The following is a 17903-nucleotide window of genomic DNA, read 5'->3' on the forward strand; positions in this document are numbered from 1 at the left end:
TCTCACGCAGAATTCTGTAAAGGAATAACTCTGCTGCCTCCTCCTTTTGATTCTACCCTTAGCAATACCTCTAGATTTATCCTCCTTTAAAGAAAGACTCCAGGCAGCAATACTCTGTTGACTCACTTGTACCTGATAGACAATGCCCAAACTCTATCCTGTAGTATGAGGCCTATCAACCTGACAATTATTCCCAATTTACCTTAAAGATCAACCTTCCTATGAATTCACCAAGGTTTTTGACATCTCTATGCCTTTGAACATGCTGTTTCTTCTAAGTGAAATTCTTTAAGACTCAGCTTGATTTTTATATAAACCATGAAAGGCTTCCTCACTCTCTCAGGCATAATGAATTGCTCCTCCCGTAACCTTTAAGGAATTCCTCTCTTGTAGTATATACATTTTCATTTCATTGTACATGGGGTCCTTATAAGTTGGAATGACCTTGACAGCACCTAACAACACTTGTCTGTCAGTTGGCACATACTGTGGTGGCTCGTGTGTTCCTGTAATACTGGAAGCTATGCCACTAGTATTTCAAATACCAGCAAGATCACCCTGGTGGACAAGTTTCAGTGGAGCTTCTAGAATAAGACAGACTAGGAAGAAAGGCCTGGAAATCCCTTCCAAAAATTAGCTGATAGAAACCCTGTGGATCACAGTATAGCATTGTCTGGCTCACTTACTTTGGACACATCATCAAGAGGGATCAGTCACTGAAGGAATACATTGTGTTTGGTGAAAGAGAGGGCCAGTGAGGAAGAGGGATACCCTTGTCCAAATGGATTGGCACAATAGCCACAATGATGGACTTGAATGTGCAAAGATTGTGAGAATGATGTGGGGCCGGGCAACAGTTTCTTCTGTTGTATAGAAGGGCATCATAAGTCAGTCAACTCGATAACAGTTAACAAGTATATACGTGATTGCACTGTAATGCTCTCTTTTTGCATCTCTTTCCTAAACTGGATACTGAGCAACTATAGGTCAGGACCCTATTCTTATTCATGTCATTATCACCAGGTCCTGGCATTGTGCCAAGCACATAGTGGACACTTAGGAAATACTTAGAGAATGAAGGGAGAACTAAGAAGGAATACTTGAAGGCTGACTTAAAAACCCTGAGAGATCCACACAGCACTTCATTTCTCATATCCTGAGCTCTGGCACAGTTTGCTGTTCTTTGTGTTACCCTGTCTTTGTCCTTACATCACCTCTACCTGTTTGCAGACATCTCTTTGAGCTTCGTGGTCATTGTTGGGCATGCCTTCCATGAGCTTCCATAGCAGCTAGTTCATTAATTGTGATAATTTGCATATTACTAGGTAATTTTCACTTTTTTGTATCATTTTTATCTCTTTTCTCCAACCTCCCCCTCAACTAGATTGAACTACTTAAATGCAAAGACTTTTTGTTCACATCTTTTTATTTTTGCTACCTTATACCAGTGATTCTCAAACTTCAGTGGGTATCAGAATCCACCAGAGAACGTGGTGAAATAGAAAGGCCCAAACCCTGTTGGATTTCAATAAGCCTGGGCCTCTGTATCCTTTGTTAGCTCTCCAGGTGGGTGATGCACCTGGAGGACTACACAGCACATCAGACTTACAGAATTGGAAAATCTGGGGTAGGGACCAGAAATCTACATTTTAAAAACTCCTCATGCAATTCCAGTGCTCACCAAAGTTTGAGAAACAATGAGTTAAATTAAGGATTAAATTTGTTTGTTCAAAAGGAAATCAAGCCTTGCCAACCATCTCCTGTTCTATCTCATATTTGTCCTTTCAGCTCCCTCCCTCTTCCTTTTGAATCACAAATTTACAGTTGCTACTATGCAGTGCACTACCGTCAAGTGTGATCCGACTCATAGTGACCCCTCCTTGGGTTTCCGAGGTGGTATCACTATGGAAGTAGATTGCCCAAACTTCCTTCTGAGGAGTGGCTGGTGGGTTTTAATTGCCAGGCTTCTGGTTAGCAGTCAAATGCCTTAGGCACAGTTGCCACTAAGCTAGACTTAAGTTTGAAATGGAGACTCAAGAATGCTAAGCATATCTCTAACCACACATGTTGTTGTTATGTGCCACCGAGTCGGACCCGACCCATAGCTACCCCTCCTTGGGTTTCCGAGGCAGTATCAGTACAGAAGTAGATTGGCCCACCATGTTTTATATCCTTTCTCAAGCAAATGATGAAAATCATTGCTGCCAGTGAGTTGGTGCTCCAAAAGCCACATAGAGCTGGCTTTTGGCCCACAGCCATCATCCCTTACAAATAAAGACTTCTTGTAGATACCACCACTAGCCTAAGAGGAAAAGCAAAAACAGATGGCTAGAGCAGAAACCTCTGTCATATTTGAACAGGCCTTTTTCACATCCCTGGTGAGGGCCAGTATATCCACCCACCACTCCCAGGGCAAGTGTCATTCATGCCTGTGTGAGGCTGGCATTGGTGGAAAGACAAATGCAACACCAACCCAGGGATGCAAGAGCACAGAGGCAGCTCGACAGAGAGGTCTTGACTTATCCACATTGCAGTAAGGGACTGCTCCTGCAGTTCTGAGTTCTGCTAGACAAAGCAAAGTCCCCAGAAACATTTCACAATGGTCAGTGGACATGTCAGCCTCCACATTTTTGACTGATGCTAAGCAGCCAGCCAGTGAACACCCTATGGATCACAACAGTTTAATCTGCAATCAATCATGGGGGTGGCACAGGCCCAGGCAGCATTTCATTCTATTGTGCGTAAGGTCACCATGAATCAGGGACCAGCTCCATGACATCTAACAAGTAGCAGCGAGATCCTCAGAGGGATAGTTTGCTTTTGTATCTAAAATAGCTTTATTTATAGTAACATCCGGACACTACAGACTGGTTTTAGGAGGAAAGAACATTGGTTTTCTGAATGTCAATAAGGTGTCCCTCCATTACAGTCCACTTATACTAGCACTTGTTACATCAGTCAGTATTTATTAGAGTTTTGTTCTGTGAAGGCATTGTTCTATGAGCTACAAGAGACAGAGACAAATAAAAATGTTCTTAAATTTATCTGTCACTTCATTCTTTCCCAGGGTCAATAGAAGAAAACAAGCACAATTGATTAGTGCATTAAAATGATTTTGTTTCCTTCCTGCAGGGTCAGTTGGTAATGAACTTCAGCTTCTTACCATTCTTCTAGTATTGTTATGTCCTAAAGCTAACACTACCCCACACAGAAAAGCTTTGTCCCACAGCTTCCTTTCTCCTAGGGCTGCAGAGGCCCTCAGTCATCATTATCCGGAAGCCACTCTCTGGCTTTTTCTAAATCATTGTGTTTTTTTTAATGTGCTTTTCAATGAAAAGGTCTGGAATATTTAGTGTTCTGACTTGATGGTTTTGGGAAGGCCAGGAGAAACCAAATTCAAAACCTTGCAAGGAGTTAGTTCACTAGTTTATGAGTAATCTTCAATTTTATAAGATTAATATAATTGAAATTCTCTGCAAAGCAATTTTTGTGCAGAAATAATGAGCTTCAGAGGAGCAGGGAATGAGTGACTTGGAGGCCTATGACTTCTTATTCTTCTTTCTGATGATGTGTCATAAAAGCAAGAATGGCTGAAAAGAAAATCTCAAAGCTACATTGTAACAAAAATCAGTCTCCGAAAAGTGGTGCTAAAGCACTAGAGCTGAGAAACAAAGCTAGGAAGCCGAACTTGTTCCTCTCTTGGCCTCCACATTTTTGCCTGATGCTAACCAGCCAGCCAGTGAAAACCTTATGGATTACAGCGGTTCAATCTGCAACCAGTCATGGGCATGGTGTGGGATATAAGTAAACTATATATTTATTTATGATTTTTAAAGTCTTATTTAAAAATACAAATAAATATTTTTAAAAAACTTTAACTTTCCTCTGAGACCCCTAATTCCCTTTTTGAAGAGGCTAGAGCAAGGCAGGAGCTCTGGTAGCGTAGTACCTAAGGCACTTGACTGCTAACCAGAAGGCTGGCAGTTCAAACCCACCAGCCACTCCTGGGAAGGAAGACTGGGCAATCTACTTCCATAGTGATACTGCCTCAGCAACCCAAGGAGGGGTCGCTATGAGTTGGTCCTACTCGACAGCACATGACAACAACAACAACAGGGCAAGGCAGGCAGAAGGATTTGGACTGGAGCCCCTGGCTCCTTGAAAAAGGCAATCAGAGGTATGCTCATAAATGCTTAACCACCTACTGGGGAGGATCCTGATTTGTAGCATTTTGCAATTTCCCTGGTGTAAATACTCCCACAGTGGCCAATTTCAAGCTACCCACATGATACTGCTGAAAGTTCTCATGAACAGGTGTGAGCCATTCTAACACCACTGGATAAAACACAGTACTTACGAGCACAAACTGAAGCGACAACCCCTGGAGTTCATAACCATTTCTGAGCCATGGGTCCTCAAAGTAAAGTTATTGATTTCCTCTTGGCTTCAGATTCCTATGTGAAAAAATAGGTATATCATATGATTACTATGAGGAATAAATGAGACTGTACATATCAAGTACTTTAAAAGAGTACATGGTAAATGATAAGTAATCATTAGCTATTTAAAGTGCAGTTAGTCCTGAGTGTTGCAAAAGGCTGATGTACTCAATAGGTTGAAGGTTCTGAGTCCACCTCAGAAGAAAGGCCTGGCTGAAAAAAAGTCAGCCATTGAAAATCCTATGGAACACAAGTCTACTCTGACGCACATGGGCCACCATGAGTAGGAGTAGTAACCTCCAGGGCAACTAGTTTAATTAATATTATTTTTATTGTTCCTATTATTAACATTGTTATTACTTCTGTAACATGAATGGAAGAAAGATTATTACTTTTCTTGTAAAGAAAAAGAACCAGAATGAGTATGACAAAAACAATTGATTTTTTGCAACAATTAAAATAACATTTAATTTGTAGCTAGGTAATCCATCCCTGAATTGTACATCTCATTCTCTACTATTAGTGCCTAAGGCATGTGACTGCTAACCAGAAGGTTGGTGGTTCAAACCCACCAGCCACTCCTCAGAAGGAAGATTGGGCAATCTACTTCCATAGAAATACCACCTCAGAAACCCAAGGAGGGGTCACTATGAGTAGCAATCAACTCGATGGCATTGAGTTTGGTGGGTTTTTGTTTTGTTTTTAATGGAAAGAGTTATAGTTTTATTGAGTTTTATGACAAAAAACTTGGGCAGTAATTCTGATTTCTCTCTGTTGCCTGTTCCTAAGAAGAGCCCTAATTGTGGCCTGTACTTCTAGGCATTCATTCAACACTCATTAATCATCTATCCTGTGCAAAGCTCAGTGCCTGGCATAGACAACTGAAGGGAGGTACACTGCCCACAAGGGAACACACAGCCTCTCAGAAATTAGCCAATCAGAAAAGATAGCAATGATTGAATTCTCAAGACCACCCACTGCCATCTAGTCAATTCTCTTCATAGTGACACTATGAATAGAACTGTAGGTTATAGAGCTGCCCAATAGAGCTTCCAAAGGTATAAATCTTTATGGAAGAAGACGACCTCATCTTTCTTCTGTGGAGCAGCTGGTGGGTTTGAACTGCTGACCTTTTGGTTAGCAGTCAAATGCCTTAATCACTGTGCCACCAGAGCTCCTTCGGAATTTTCAAGACAGTGTTATGCAAATTCCACCTTAGCTCTTCTATTGACATCAAAAATCTCTGTTCACCTAGCCCACTGATAAAACCTTGCTCATTCTATGTTCTTTCCTCTTTTCTCCCAGACTTCAGATCTTGTGGAGGTTCCTGAAGAAGTTGATGGGCCAGCAGGCGGGTATGACCTAAGGAAACGTAGCAACAGTGGTGAGTAAGGGAGCAGGGAGTCATATCTTATGAACTTAGCTCTACTGGGTTTTAGGAGTCACTTCCAGAACTTTTTGTTAATGCATCATTTCCTCCCATGACCTAGGTTACATTAACAAACCATACCACAGGGGAGCTACTTAATGCTATATCTGAGGTAACAGCAAGCAGGTGGGGTGATGCCAGTTAAGGGAGTATAGACCTCACACCTGGCTCCTTCCCCTGTAGAGGACACTAAGACTCAAAAACTGATATGCACAATCCAGCCAAACATTCTTTATTAATATTATTTAGCCTTATGACAGGAACAGGCAATGTTGTGTTCTGTTGTACATAAGGTTGTCATGAATTGGAGCCAACTTCATAGCAACAACAACAACCTTATAATAACTTGAAACCTTTGTTAACATAACTTATAAAATATTTATTAAATTCTAACTATATATTTTTGCCTTCTAATATTTAGAATGAACCCCCTCTTAAACCAGGGCCTAAAGAAACATCATAAGCAAGCCCTTATGGATTGCATTCTTGCCAAGCCTTTTTGACATCAACAACTATTTAACCTTCACTCATTTCTCAAAAAAAAAAAAAAAAATATATATTATTAAGCATGTACCATCACCAGAAAAAATAAATAGGTCACAAATAGTCCAAAGGACTAATGGAACACACAAACCTCAGCCTCCACTACCCTGAGACTGGAAGAGTTAGATGGTGCCCAGCTACCACAACCAACCACTCTGATTGGGATCATAATCGAAGGTTCTGGACAGAGTGGGAGAAAATTGTAGAACAAAATCCACATTATTAGAAAGACCAGACTTACTGATCTGATAGAGACTGTTCAGACTCCTGAGACACTCCTCAAACCTGAAACTGAACCCACCATTGGGGATCATCTTTCAGCCAAACAATAGACCTATAAAATGAACAGTAATACCAGTGAGGAATGTAATCCTCAGAAAAATCAACTATACAAGACCAAAAGAGCACCATTTGCCTAAAAACAAAGCTGAGAAGGCAGGAAAGGACAGGAAAGAAGGACGAATGGCAACAGAGGACCTAGGAAGGAAGTAGGAAGAATGCTGTTACACTGAGGAGATTGCAACTTATGTCATAAAGCAAAAAAAAAAAAAAAAAATGTATAAATTGTTGAATGGAAAACTAATTTTCTCTGTAAACTTTTACCCAAACCACAATTTAAAAAACAAAAAATTAAGTCAGCTTATTCATATAAAGCATTAGAAGTGTGCCTGACCTATATGTAATTTAAAATTATTATTAATTTTTTTAAAAAAGTAAATAGATGACAAAACCTTTCTTCAGGTCACTCATCTACTACGGTTGCAGGTCCTCACTTGTGCTATTCATTTGGGCTGAATGCATTCTCATGGCAGCAATTGTCCCTCCCAATTTTCATTCCTACAAACTGAAGCATGGAGAAGTGCTGCCATGGAAAAGTCCTCCACTTGACTAGTTGCCCTTGCTGCTTCTAGACTGGAAGAAAGCAGAAGTTCTACATTAAATACCCTGTAGGTGTTTCATCACAGAGTCCCTTCGTAAATGGTTAAGCGCTTCAATACTAACAAAAAGGTTGGCAGTTCAAACCCACCCAGAGGTACCATGGAAGAAATGCCTGAGATCTACTTCTAAAATGTCACGGCCATGAAAACGCTATGGCATACAATTCTACTCTAACATATGGGATTGCCATGGGTCAGAATGGATTAGACAGCAACTGGTTTGGTTTTTGTAAGGTTTTTTCATTTTGTTTTTTCCCTTTTGGTCAAGGGCTATCTTACAAGGTACCACTTACATTTCCTTTATGACAGGAATTCACTTTTGTCTCTTCTCTAGTGAAGACTGTGACTGTGTGATTCCCACAAGGCAACATGTTCTTAGCTTCCCCCTACAATTCTACTTCCTAAATAAATGTTCTTGTTCACCTTACCTCCCCTGGCCAAGCCCGCACACATCAGTTAAAGCTCACTGCTAGAATAAGTATTCTTTAGCGTCATGTGGGGAAAGCTATGCTTTTAGATCGATGTAAATATTCCTTGAGTACTTAGCAAGCAGCGCCATTAGGGAGATAAGAAAAAGAGTGCTGGCTGCCAGGCAGAACCTGATAGCAGGACAGTAACATAGCAGAGTCATCCCAAGTCTGCCCAGTATTGCAGGGCCAGAAACTGAATTTGGTCAGCAAACCCAGAGTTCTTCTGAATCTGAGGACCTAATTCACCAGAGAATAGTATGTAAAACAGACTTGAAGTTTTAATTCTTCAACTCAGGTCAGACACTCAGTCTGCTGAGTCTACCTCTGCCTTCATCATCCCTCTGATGCCATCCTCCCCCTGATGCCTTTCTCACCAGCATCACAGATGGCCTGTTTCTCACTAACAGCACTGGACAGATGAGGTCCTTGGTCCATCCTTGCTCTGGAAGCCACTGCCAGACTTCACTTAATGACCCTGTGCCTTTGAACGGTTACCTAGTCTCTCTCCACCTCAGTCAACTCATCTCCAAAATGAAGATAAGAATAACATGAAATCCATACAGTCATATAATCTTTAGATGAGATAATAGATGTAAAAATATGATCCATACATTGATGACTTCCAGCTTTATTTCCAGCAGGGGACAAGGGGTTGCACAGAGAGGGGAGGAGATACATGAAAACAATTTCAACTAAAGGCCAAAGTATGTGGTGCTACTTCACTACAGAGGGGAGAATGTTACAGTTTGCCATCGGAATTACCCCAGCTTCCTGAAGGAGAATGAAGTCTAAACTTGGCCTTAATACATGAGTGAGTTTATATAGGCAGATATGGATGGGGACAGAAGGGGAGCTGAACTTTACAGCATCAGAAACAGCAGGAGGGAATCAGCAATGAAATCAGCAAGGAACAGATACATGTAACTACAATGGAAACACATAAGGCATTTTTAAAAAATGACACAGAGTGTGATAGACCTGGAGCTTGCATTCTGTGAGGAAAAGGATTAGAAAAGAGAGGCCAATCTCAGATTATCACAGCATAGTTTGTACTGCTGAAAAAATTTTCACATTGAATGTGATATTGTCCTCATTGCCTACTGATTCCAGCTATATTGATGCTTTTGTTCATCCATTCCTTTAGTAGTCCTGGCCTCTATTTGCCCTGGGAATTTCTTCTTTCTCTAAAAGGTGGTCTTAATAGGATTTTACATTGTTAAGAACCATATTCAGGAACCATCAATAGGAAACATGGTTGTATTAGTAAAGGCATCATTAAATCATACATAAAGAGTCAGAGATTCAGCTGAGAGCCTCATTCCTCCAAATGTGACCCGTAGACCAGCAGCCTGGGTGTCACCTGGGAGCCCATTAGAAATACAGAATTCCAGGCTGTTCCTGAACTACAGAATCAGAATCTGCTTAATTCATACAATTCTATAATTCATAAGCTCAGTGACATTTGAAAAGTATGATTAGATATCGTTTAGTCCAACCCCCTTTCCTCCAACATGCACAACACTACCTACCACACAGATAAGGAAACTGAGGCACAGGGTAATTTACTCAAAGATGCAAAGTTGATTATTTGCTGTCTCTTTTATGTTAAACTGCAAGAAATGGAGAAGAATTTTCACAGCTTTATTCAAAGAGATATGTTGAAAGAACTTAGCAAGCAATATGCCTCTAAACAGCTTTGGAGATCTGTTAACAATTCCTTTGATCTGCAATAGCTTTCTTTTCAGTGCCCTCTTAGAAGCTAAGGGGATTAATTATACAGCAGTTTGCTTCAAAATGTTTTCCTTTGATTGATTTTAATCCCTTGTCCATGCAGTTTGAGAAAACGTCCTGTTATGTGGTCCAAAGTTGCCACTGCTCTTCTCTCAGCCATGCAGGGAGGGTGCTGCCTTCTCAGAAGGGTGCTCTGGATTCCAGTCACAACCAATTCTGCAGTACATGATTATGTCCTAAGAAAATATGCAGTGCTCACAGACATCATTTCTCCTAGACAGGTAGAATCTTCCCAATTCCTTGAAGAACAATTCCAAAGCCATCTGTGGTTGCTGTTAGTTGCCGTCGAGTCAGAATGTTGCCCGGTCCTGCACCATCTTCGCAATCATGTCTATGTTTGGGCATATCTTCCAGCACTATATTAGACAATATTCTATTATGATCCATAGGGTTTTCATTAGCCAATTATCAGCTGTAGATGACCAGGCCTTTTGTCCTAGTCTGTCTTAGGCTGGAAGGTCTGCTTAATACTGCTCACCATGGTTGACTCTCCTGGTATTTGAAACACTGGTGGCAAAGCTTCTAGCATCATAGCAACACGCAAGCCACCACACTATGACAAACTGATAGCTAGGTGGTAGAAAGCCACCTGAGATGAGGTAAATACTAATTTCTTCACTGCTAAGAGTGCAATCTCCACTTACAAGAGATCTTGGGAAGGTCTGTTTCTGGTTGTTGTTTTCAATACTACTTGAGAATGTATCAGAAATAAACATGGGGAAGGTTGGCTTAACTGCTAGGAACTCTTCTCCTAGCAAGGTAATAGACAAAGGGAGAAGTAAAATCTGGGGGCTACTTATTTCAGGTCAAAATGCCACCTGATAATGTTACTGGCTTCCTTCAATAATTGCATTCCAGTATAGCTCTGTGTGACCAGAATTTTCCTGAAACAGAAGCAAAGAGAACAGAACATAAGCGATACCAATTCCTCAAAATACTCTTCTAGGAGGACTGAGTTTATCACACATCCACTTGAGGATATTACAAAACTCAATATTACCTCGGTCTGTACAGAAGCAATTTTGCCCTGAAAGCAAAGCTCAGGTTTGGAAAATTTAGCTTTACCTTTGACATGCACAAGTTCTATATCTCAAATTTTCAGTAAAAGGAAAAAGTAGCAGCAGCAGATATTTTATCAGTACAATTAGCTATTGGCAGATGCCCCTGGTTCTAGTCCCCCTCCAATGGATAATTCCTAAATTACAAATGCAAATAAATATGCTAAGTTTCTGCAGCACACACATGGTATCCAGGCCAGACAAAGGTCTTTTAAAATCCTAGACGATTCCTTTTGCAGCAATGTGGAAGACTGGATATACAGAAAAATTTTTAGCAGTTTAGGACTACTGAAACAGCTTGAAGAAAGAACTGAATTTTTTTTGTTAATGTGTGACTGAACTAGCTGTTAAGTAATGCAGGTTAGAAATGACAACAAAGTATGAATATAGAGACCTAAGCAGGTGACGACACATCCCTGGAGGACTCAGCTTAGGTAACCATTGTCCCTAGTGCATGGACCAAAACCAAAAAACCCACTGCTGTCAAGCCAGTGCCAACTTACAGCACCTCTGTAGGACAAAGTAGAACTGCCCCACAGTTTCCAAGACAGTATATCTTTACGGAAGCAGACTGCTGCATCTTTCTCACTCAGAGTGCCTCGTGGATTCAAACTGCCAACCTTTCAGTGAGCACCTGAGTGCTTAACCACTGTGCCACCAGGGATTGCTTGTGCATGGACAACAGAGGGCAAATCTTGGGGGGTGGGCCGTGATAAGAGGTTAGATGAGAGGTCCTTTAGAAAATTGCTGATACCCCAAAGTCACTCTCTGTGAGAAGAAGAAAATAAATGACCTGCAGAAGAGTTTGGTGAAGTAAAATCCCTGTATTGGTCTTGACTTATATAGAGAAGAAAAGAGGAGCCAGGAGAAAGAAGAGAGTAAGGGTAAAAGGAAAGAAAGAGAGAGGGGGGAGAAGGAAGAAGGAAGGGAAAGAAGGATGGATGGAGAAAGGGAAGGAAGAAAGAAAGGAGAATCTTCTTACTTGGGTTTAAGGCCTGAATTCATACTACTTGTATGCACAAAATAAAATAATCTGAAAATTTAGTTCAGTTTAAAGTGAACCAGAGGTGAAAAAATCACCAGGCAGGAGCAATGCAAACATTGTCTGCAAGAACAGAATCTAAATCCAAACCTCAAAAATGTCCCACAAATGCACTTCCAAAGAACAGAAGCTAGCAATCAAAATTCACCAAACACACCAAAAAATGAGCCACCATGAGTGAGAGGTAACAGAAACAACCAATTTTATGATCAATGTTTCAGAGGCTGCATATATTGGAATTATCAAATAAATGAATATCTAACTGTCTATTTATGTTTAAGGAGCCTTGGTGACACAAGAGTTAAGCACTTAGCTGCCAACTGAAAGGTTGGCAGTTCAAATTCACCCAGTGGTTCCATGGGAGAAAGACCTGGAAATTTGCTCTTATAAAGATTACAGTCTAGAGAACCCTATCACATGACCCCATGTGACAGTTCTACTTTATCACATGGGGTCTCTATGAGTCAGAATCAACTTGATGGCACCTAACCACAACATCACAGCTATATAAGCTTAAAGATATTAAAATGGACTCGAAAATATAACAGAGGAACAGGAGAATATCAAAAGTGAACAGGCAAATTAGAAGAAAAAACAAATAGAATTTCTAAAAACTAAAATCATAATTTAAAAATTTGGTTGATAGATTTAACCACATATTAGACGTAGCTAAAGACAGAGTTAGTACCAGAAAGCTTAGCTAGGGAGACAAAACAATAGACTATATAACAGTAAAACAGACAAAGCAGATTAATGAAAAAAGTCCAATATGCATCCAATTGACATTTTTGACCCTAAACAAGAATTTTCTTTAAAGATTATCTTTGCATACCTCGTTAAAATATTCAAATTTTTTTTTTTTTTTTTTTTTTTTTTTTTAGAAATATCCTGTTTTATAATTATGGAACTGGGTATTTAAAAGACTTCAGATAATCATATAATACCAGGGAAGAGTTTTGCTGGTCTCTTCTCTTTTAAAACTGGTAAACAGTAAGTTGAAAGACCAAAGACTGAGGTAGACAAGGCCTATAACTAGACCTTCATTTTCCACCTACCCACAAACCAAAGCACTCTTAGTGGCTACTAATTGGCTTCCCAGGAATAGGAGTTGAGTCCATAGGCCCTGGAACTATAAACTGTAGAGTGTAGATATTTAATAAGCATTGGTACATTTACAAGGGCTCTTATTCTGAAGCATGTTTTCTGAGTCATGGAGTTAATGGGTCTATTTTAAGTACAGTGGAGATTGTCAATACATTAATTGAAATAGATTATAGAGTTTTCCATGACATGTTTCCATTCTTCTACTGCTATTTCCTTGATAAAATAAAGGGAAATCAAGGGGTAGAATAAAGTGTCAATGTGATATTTTAAAGGATCTTTGGTAGCACAGTGGCTAAGGCATTTAACTGCTAACCGGAATGTTGGCGGTTCAAACCCACTAGCCACTCTGCAGAAGGAAGACCAGGCAATCCACTTTTGTAAAGATTTACTGCTTTGGAAGCCCAATGGGGGTCACTATGAGTTGGAATTGACTTGATGGCAGTGGGGTTTGGTTGTTTTTGGTTTTGGTGTTATTTTTAATTTTGGTTTTGGTGTTATTTTTAAATGTTGGGTTATATATATACACCACACTTATAAAATTTATATAAACTTAGAGACATTTGCCACGTCTTTGTTTAAGGAAGATGCATGCAATGAGAATGCTTAGGCTGTTAGTTATAGTGATAGATGTGGCTGATCACATTAGCTGAGGCAGAGCCTCTGTACTCTTCAGTGAGCTACCTCAGCTATGTATGTGGACAGTGAAAACTCCTTGCCCAGTTGAAGAACAGTAGTTCTCTAGTGAAGGATACAGATTAGCTGTTTAAATGCAGAAAGAAGAGAATTATATATCTCAAACTAAAATAAAACTACTATATTGTTTTTTATTCTAAATAATAGCCCCAATCTACTGACAAAAGAGCAAAGAAATATTTTGAAGCTTAAAACTAAAGCTTGAATTTGTAAAATAGAATATAGATGTCATTAAGAAACTAGAATCAAAATATTGAATATAGATAGAATTTGGCATTTAGAAATGGTAATTGAAACATAATTGAATTGGATCATACCTCTCCCACCCATTAGCAACTGATTCTGTACATTCAACAAAAATGAGTGACATGTTTTCTGCTCATGAGATGAACACTGCCAAAGGAGCCAAACTGTTGAGCACACAGGTGCCAAATGGTACAGGGAGATGTATGCTAATCTGGAGACATAAACAAGGTGGTGGGAGCACAAAGAAGGTGGGCAGAGTACTGCTTGGGAGCAGGAGAAGCTTCACCTAGAAGGTGACATGAAGGCTGGGTCACCAAGGATGAGGCAAAGGCAATGCATGGCAAAGTAAAAGCTATGATATATGCAATAAATAAAGTGACATCTTTCAAGCACATTTCCCAAACATGGTGACTGGATTTCATGAAGTTCCTGATTTCTCTTGTCTCCTTCAGTGTTTACGTATCCAGAAAATGGCACTGACGATTTCAGAGACCAAGCAAAGAACATAAACCACCAGGTAATTATGGATGTCACAAAAGACAGACCCAGACAGGAGTCCTCAGATCAAACAGTAGGACACAACTGAAACAGGTCATGAAATCAATTTAGAGGGTCCCAGACCAGCATTTTCAAAGAATAGAATAATGTGCATAGCCAATCAGGGCATAGATAGCATGGAATAGAACAGAAATAATAGAATGCATCAAAGGTCATAATGACAAATATGGTTTTCTGCAAATTTTGTTTCAGTTATATATGTTACAGACAAGTTAATATATATTATATTAAAAAAAAAAAAAAAAACACTGCTGTGGAGTCACATCTGACCCATAGCAACCACTCCTTGGGTTTCCAAGGTGGTATCATTACGGAAGTAGATTGCCCAGCCTTCCTTCCAAGGAGTGGCTGGTGAGTTTGAACCACTAGCCTTCTGGTTAGCAGTCAAATGCGTAAAATATTTAATTATCTAATATGACATATTTTTAAAATATTTAAGTATATATTTATTATCTTTATATAATGATTTTTCTATGTATAGATATTATTAGGGTAGGATAGAATGGGATAAAGTCATTTAGCATAGGATATCTGAGCTTCAAACAGCATAGCATAGAAGAGATGAGAAAATAGTGAAGTGTGTCATAGTACAGGTAGAAAGGGTACATAGAGCTGTGTGCAATTTTTGTCATGTTACATATATATGTCATTTTAATTATAGTATTGTAGTTGTTGTTATGTGCCGTCGAGTCAGACCTGACTCATAGCTACCCTTCTTTGGGTTTCCGAGGTGGTTTCACTACCAAAGTAGATTACCCAACCTTCCTTCCAAGAATTATAGTATTACACATTTAAATATATTATACTATATTATATACTGTGATATAATTATAATTCTACTGTAGAAATTATAAAGCATAAAAACTTACACAGCTTCAGCATTTATTTGGTGAATAGTAATAGCTAATATTTATATAGCTGTTACATACGTATATGTTTATGCATACATATATAGCTGTTTTATTGTCTGTAAATTGGGAGTAACAATAGAATTTACCTCACAGGCTCGTTGTAAGGTTGGAGTAGAATGATATATATACACAGTAAAGTATCAAAAGTGATAGCTTCTATTATTGTTCCCAAGGTTTAATAGCCAATAAATTGTGGTGCCATGATATAAATTAAATCAGTCTGACACTGTTTTGGTTACTTTGTGCTGTTCTAACAGAAGGCAACCACAAATGGGATGCTTGAACAAACAAGAGTTTTATTCTCTTACAGTTTTGGAGGCTAGAAGTCTGAGTTCAAAGTGCCAGGCTCTAGGGGCTGTGTGAAAGCCCCTCGACTTTGGGTTTCAGCTCTGCCTCCTGCTCCCAGCCCACTGAAGCTAGAGGCTTTCTTCACTCAGGCATCTGCTGGCTGCTGAGGCTGACAAACCCACAGTCAACAAGTAAAAGGCACAGTTCTGGTATTACCAAACCACATGCCAGACCATTGATTCAAGTCCATTAAGAGTCCCAAGATCAGCATACAACATGGCAGGCTGCTGAATAACAACTCAGCTACATTCAGAAGTCAAGCATGCCAAAAGCTACAGATGTTTCCCAAGGCTTCTCCTTATATACAGGAAGCAGACCACATCCCTAAGGCAGCTACTCAGGTGCTCCAGCAGATTCCAGCATGGAGTTGATGACCAGTCTCATCATAGGGAATGCTGCATCCAGCTACCCAGCCACTCAACCAGGCCCATCCAAGTGAACACATAACTTTAACTACCACAGACACCTAACTCTTTACTTTTTCTACAACATAAATGAACTGATTGTCAGATTAATATACCTGGTTTCCTTTGATATGCTAGATACCAAAATTTAGACTCCCTGGTAAAAAGTCAGTTTTAGGAAGTATGAGTTATTTACTGCTATTGATATGTCCCTCTTTTTGGAGAAAGAATATTCCCATTCTGGGGACAAACCCATATCATGTTCATGAACAAAATTATTTAAAAGGAAAACATTGTTTGAAGAAAATTACAGTATTTCTTAAGAAGAGTTCAAAATAATTTTTTTAATGGTTTGTAATGGAATCAAATTCAGGTGAGAAATGAAAGATAAACCTGAGGTTGAAAGAAAATCTTTAATAATGATTAGATGTTTTAACACTTAAGATCCTGCTCACTGAGATTACATTACATTAACTTCACATTCTATTTTCTTTCTTGCATCTCTCCATTTCTTCTGCTTTGTTTGTCTCATTTTTCCTTTATTTTCTCTTTCAGGGACCTATTTCCAAAGACACATTACAGATGAACACCTATGTTGCCTTGTACAAATTTGTACCACAGGAGAATGAAGATTTGGAAATGAGGTAAAAAAAAAAAAAAAAAAGTACAAAATAAAGAAAACCTGAAGTCAATGTTTTTCCATTGAAAAAATAGTTCACTTTGTGCCACCTCCTAACACTTTACAGCAGTAAATCTCACACTTTAGCCTATATCCCAATGACATGAGAGTCTTGTTAAAAATAGAATCCTGGGCCCTAGCCCCAGAATTTCCAGTTCAGTAAGTCTGGGGTAGAATTTAAGAATTTCCATTTCTAACAAGTCTCCCTGGAGAGGGATATCATGCTTGGTACAGTGGAGGGTCAGCGAAAAAGGGGAAGGCCATCAATGAGATGGATTGACACAGTGGCTGCCACAGTGGGCTCTGGTATAGCAAGAATTGTGAGGCTGATGTAGGACTGGGCAGTGTTTCATTCTCTTGTATCACTATGAGTCAGATCCGACCTCTACAGTGAGTTTGGTTTTACTTTTTTTTTTTTTTTTTTTGCTTTAGTATATGACCAGCAGGAGCTCTGGTAGCACAGTGGCTAACACACTTGACTGCTAACCAGAAGGCTGGTGGTTCAAACCCACCAGCCACTCCTCAGAAGGAAGATGGGGCAATCTACTTCCGTTGTGATACTGCCTCAGAAACCTAAGGAGGGGTCACTATGAGTCGGGTCTGACTCGATGGCACATAACAACATCATATGACCAACAGAATGGCTAATGGAAGTTTTCAGGAACTCAACCTTTGTCACATGCACTTGGCATCCTGTGGTCTAATATAAAATCAAATTCAAATTAACACTGATTAACCAAATTAACCTCAAACTCTCAGGGTCAACGAACAGCCATGCCAATTCATAGTAATCAAAACACTGAGAGGGATGAGGTGAACTTTGTAACACTAATGAGATCTGAAACTTTCTCTTGAGCCCAGTGTGAGTTTCCTTAGGAAGCTGAAGTCATCTGGGTTCATACCCTATTTTCTATGTGACCATAAGCAAATTATAAATATCTTTGTACTATGATTTTCTTATTTGTGAAAGAATAATGATGACCTGTTCCCCTTAAAGATTTGTGAGGATGAAATGAATAAAGCACATAGCACAGTGCCTATCATATTTACCTAGGGCTGCCGTAACAAAATATGGCAAAAATACGTTACCTTAAAGAAAAGAAATTTATTTTCTCACTGTTCAGGAGGATAACTATGTGAGTTGGGGTCACTGCTTTTTATTATTATTATTATTTACTTATTTATTTTTATTGTGATTTTGGTGAAAGTTTACAGAGCAAATTCATTTTCCATACAGCAGTTCACATGCA

The 17903-nt window shown here is 39.4% G+C and overlaps 1 protein-coding gene across 1 annotated transcript in view; it reads left to right on the forward strand.

The window, feature by feature from the left end:
* Positions 1-17903, forward strand: part of STAC (SH3 and cysteine rich domain) — a 270571-nt gene that overhangs the window by 195063 nt on the left and 57605 nt on the right. The window contains exons 6-8 of the mRNA XM_007945680.1: positions 5745-5823; positions 14206-14270; positions 16530-16618. Coding sequence (XP_007943871.1) covers positions 5745-5823; positions 14206-14270; positions 16530-16618 — 233 coding nt within the window. The remainder of the gene's footprint in view (positions 1-5744; positions 5824-14205; positions 14271-16529; positions 16619-17903) is intronic.

Source organism: Orycteropus afer, unplaced genomic scaffold (genome assembly GCF_000298275.1).
Source record: "Orycteropus afer afer isolate SDZICR_OR568_19922 unplaced genomic scaffold, OryAfe1.0 scaffold00142, whole genome shotgun sequence".
Classification (NCBI taxonomy): Eukaryota; Metazoa; Chordata; class Mammalia; order Tubulidentata; family Orycteropodidae; genus Orycteropus; species Orycteropus afer.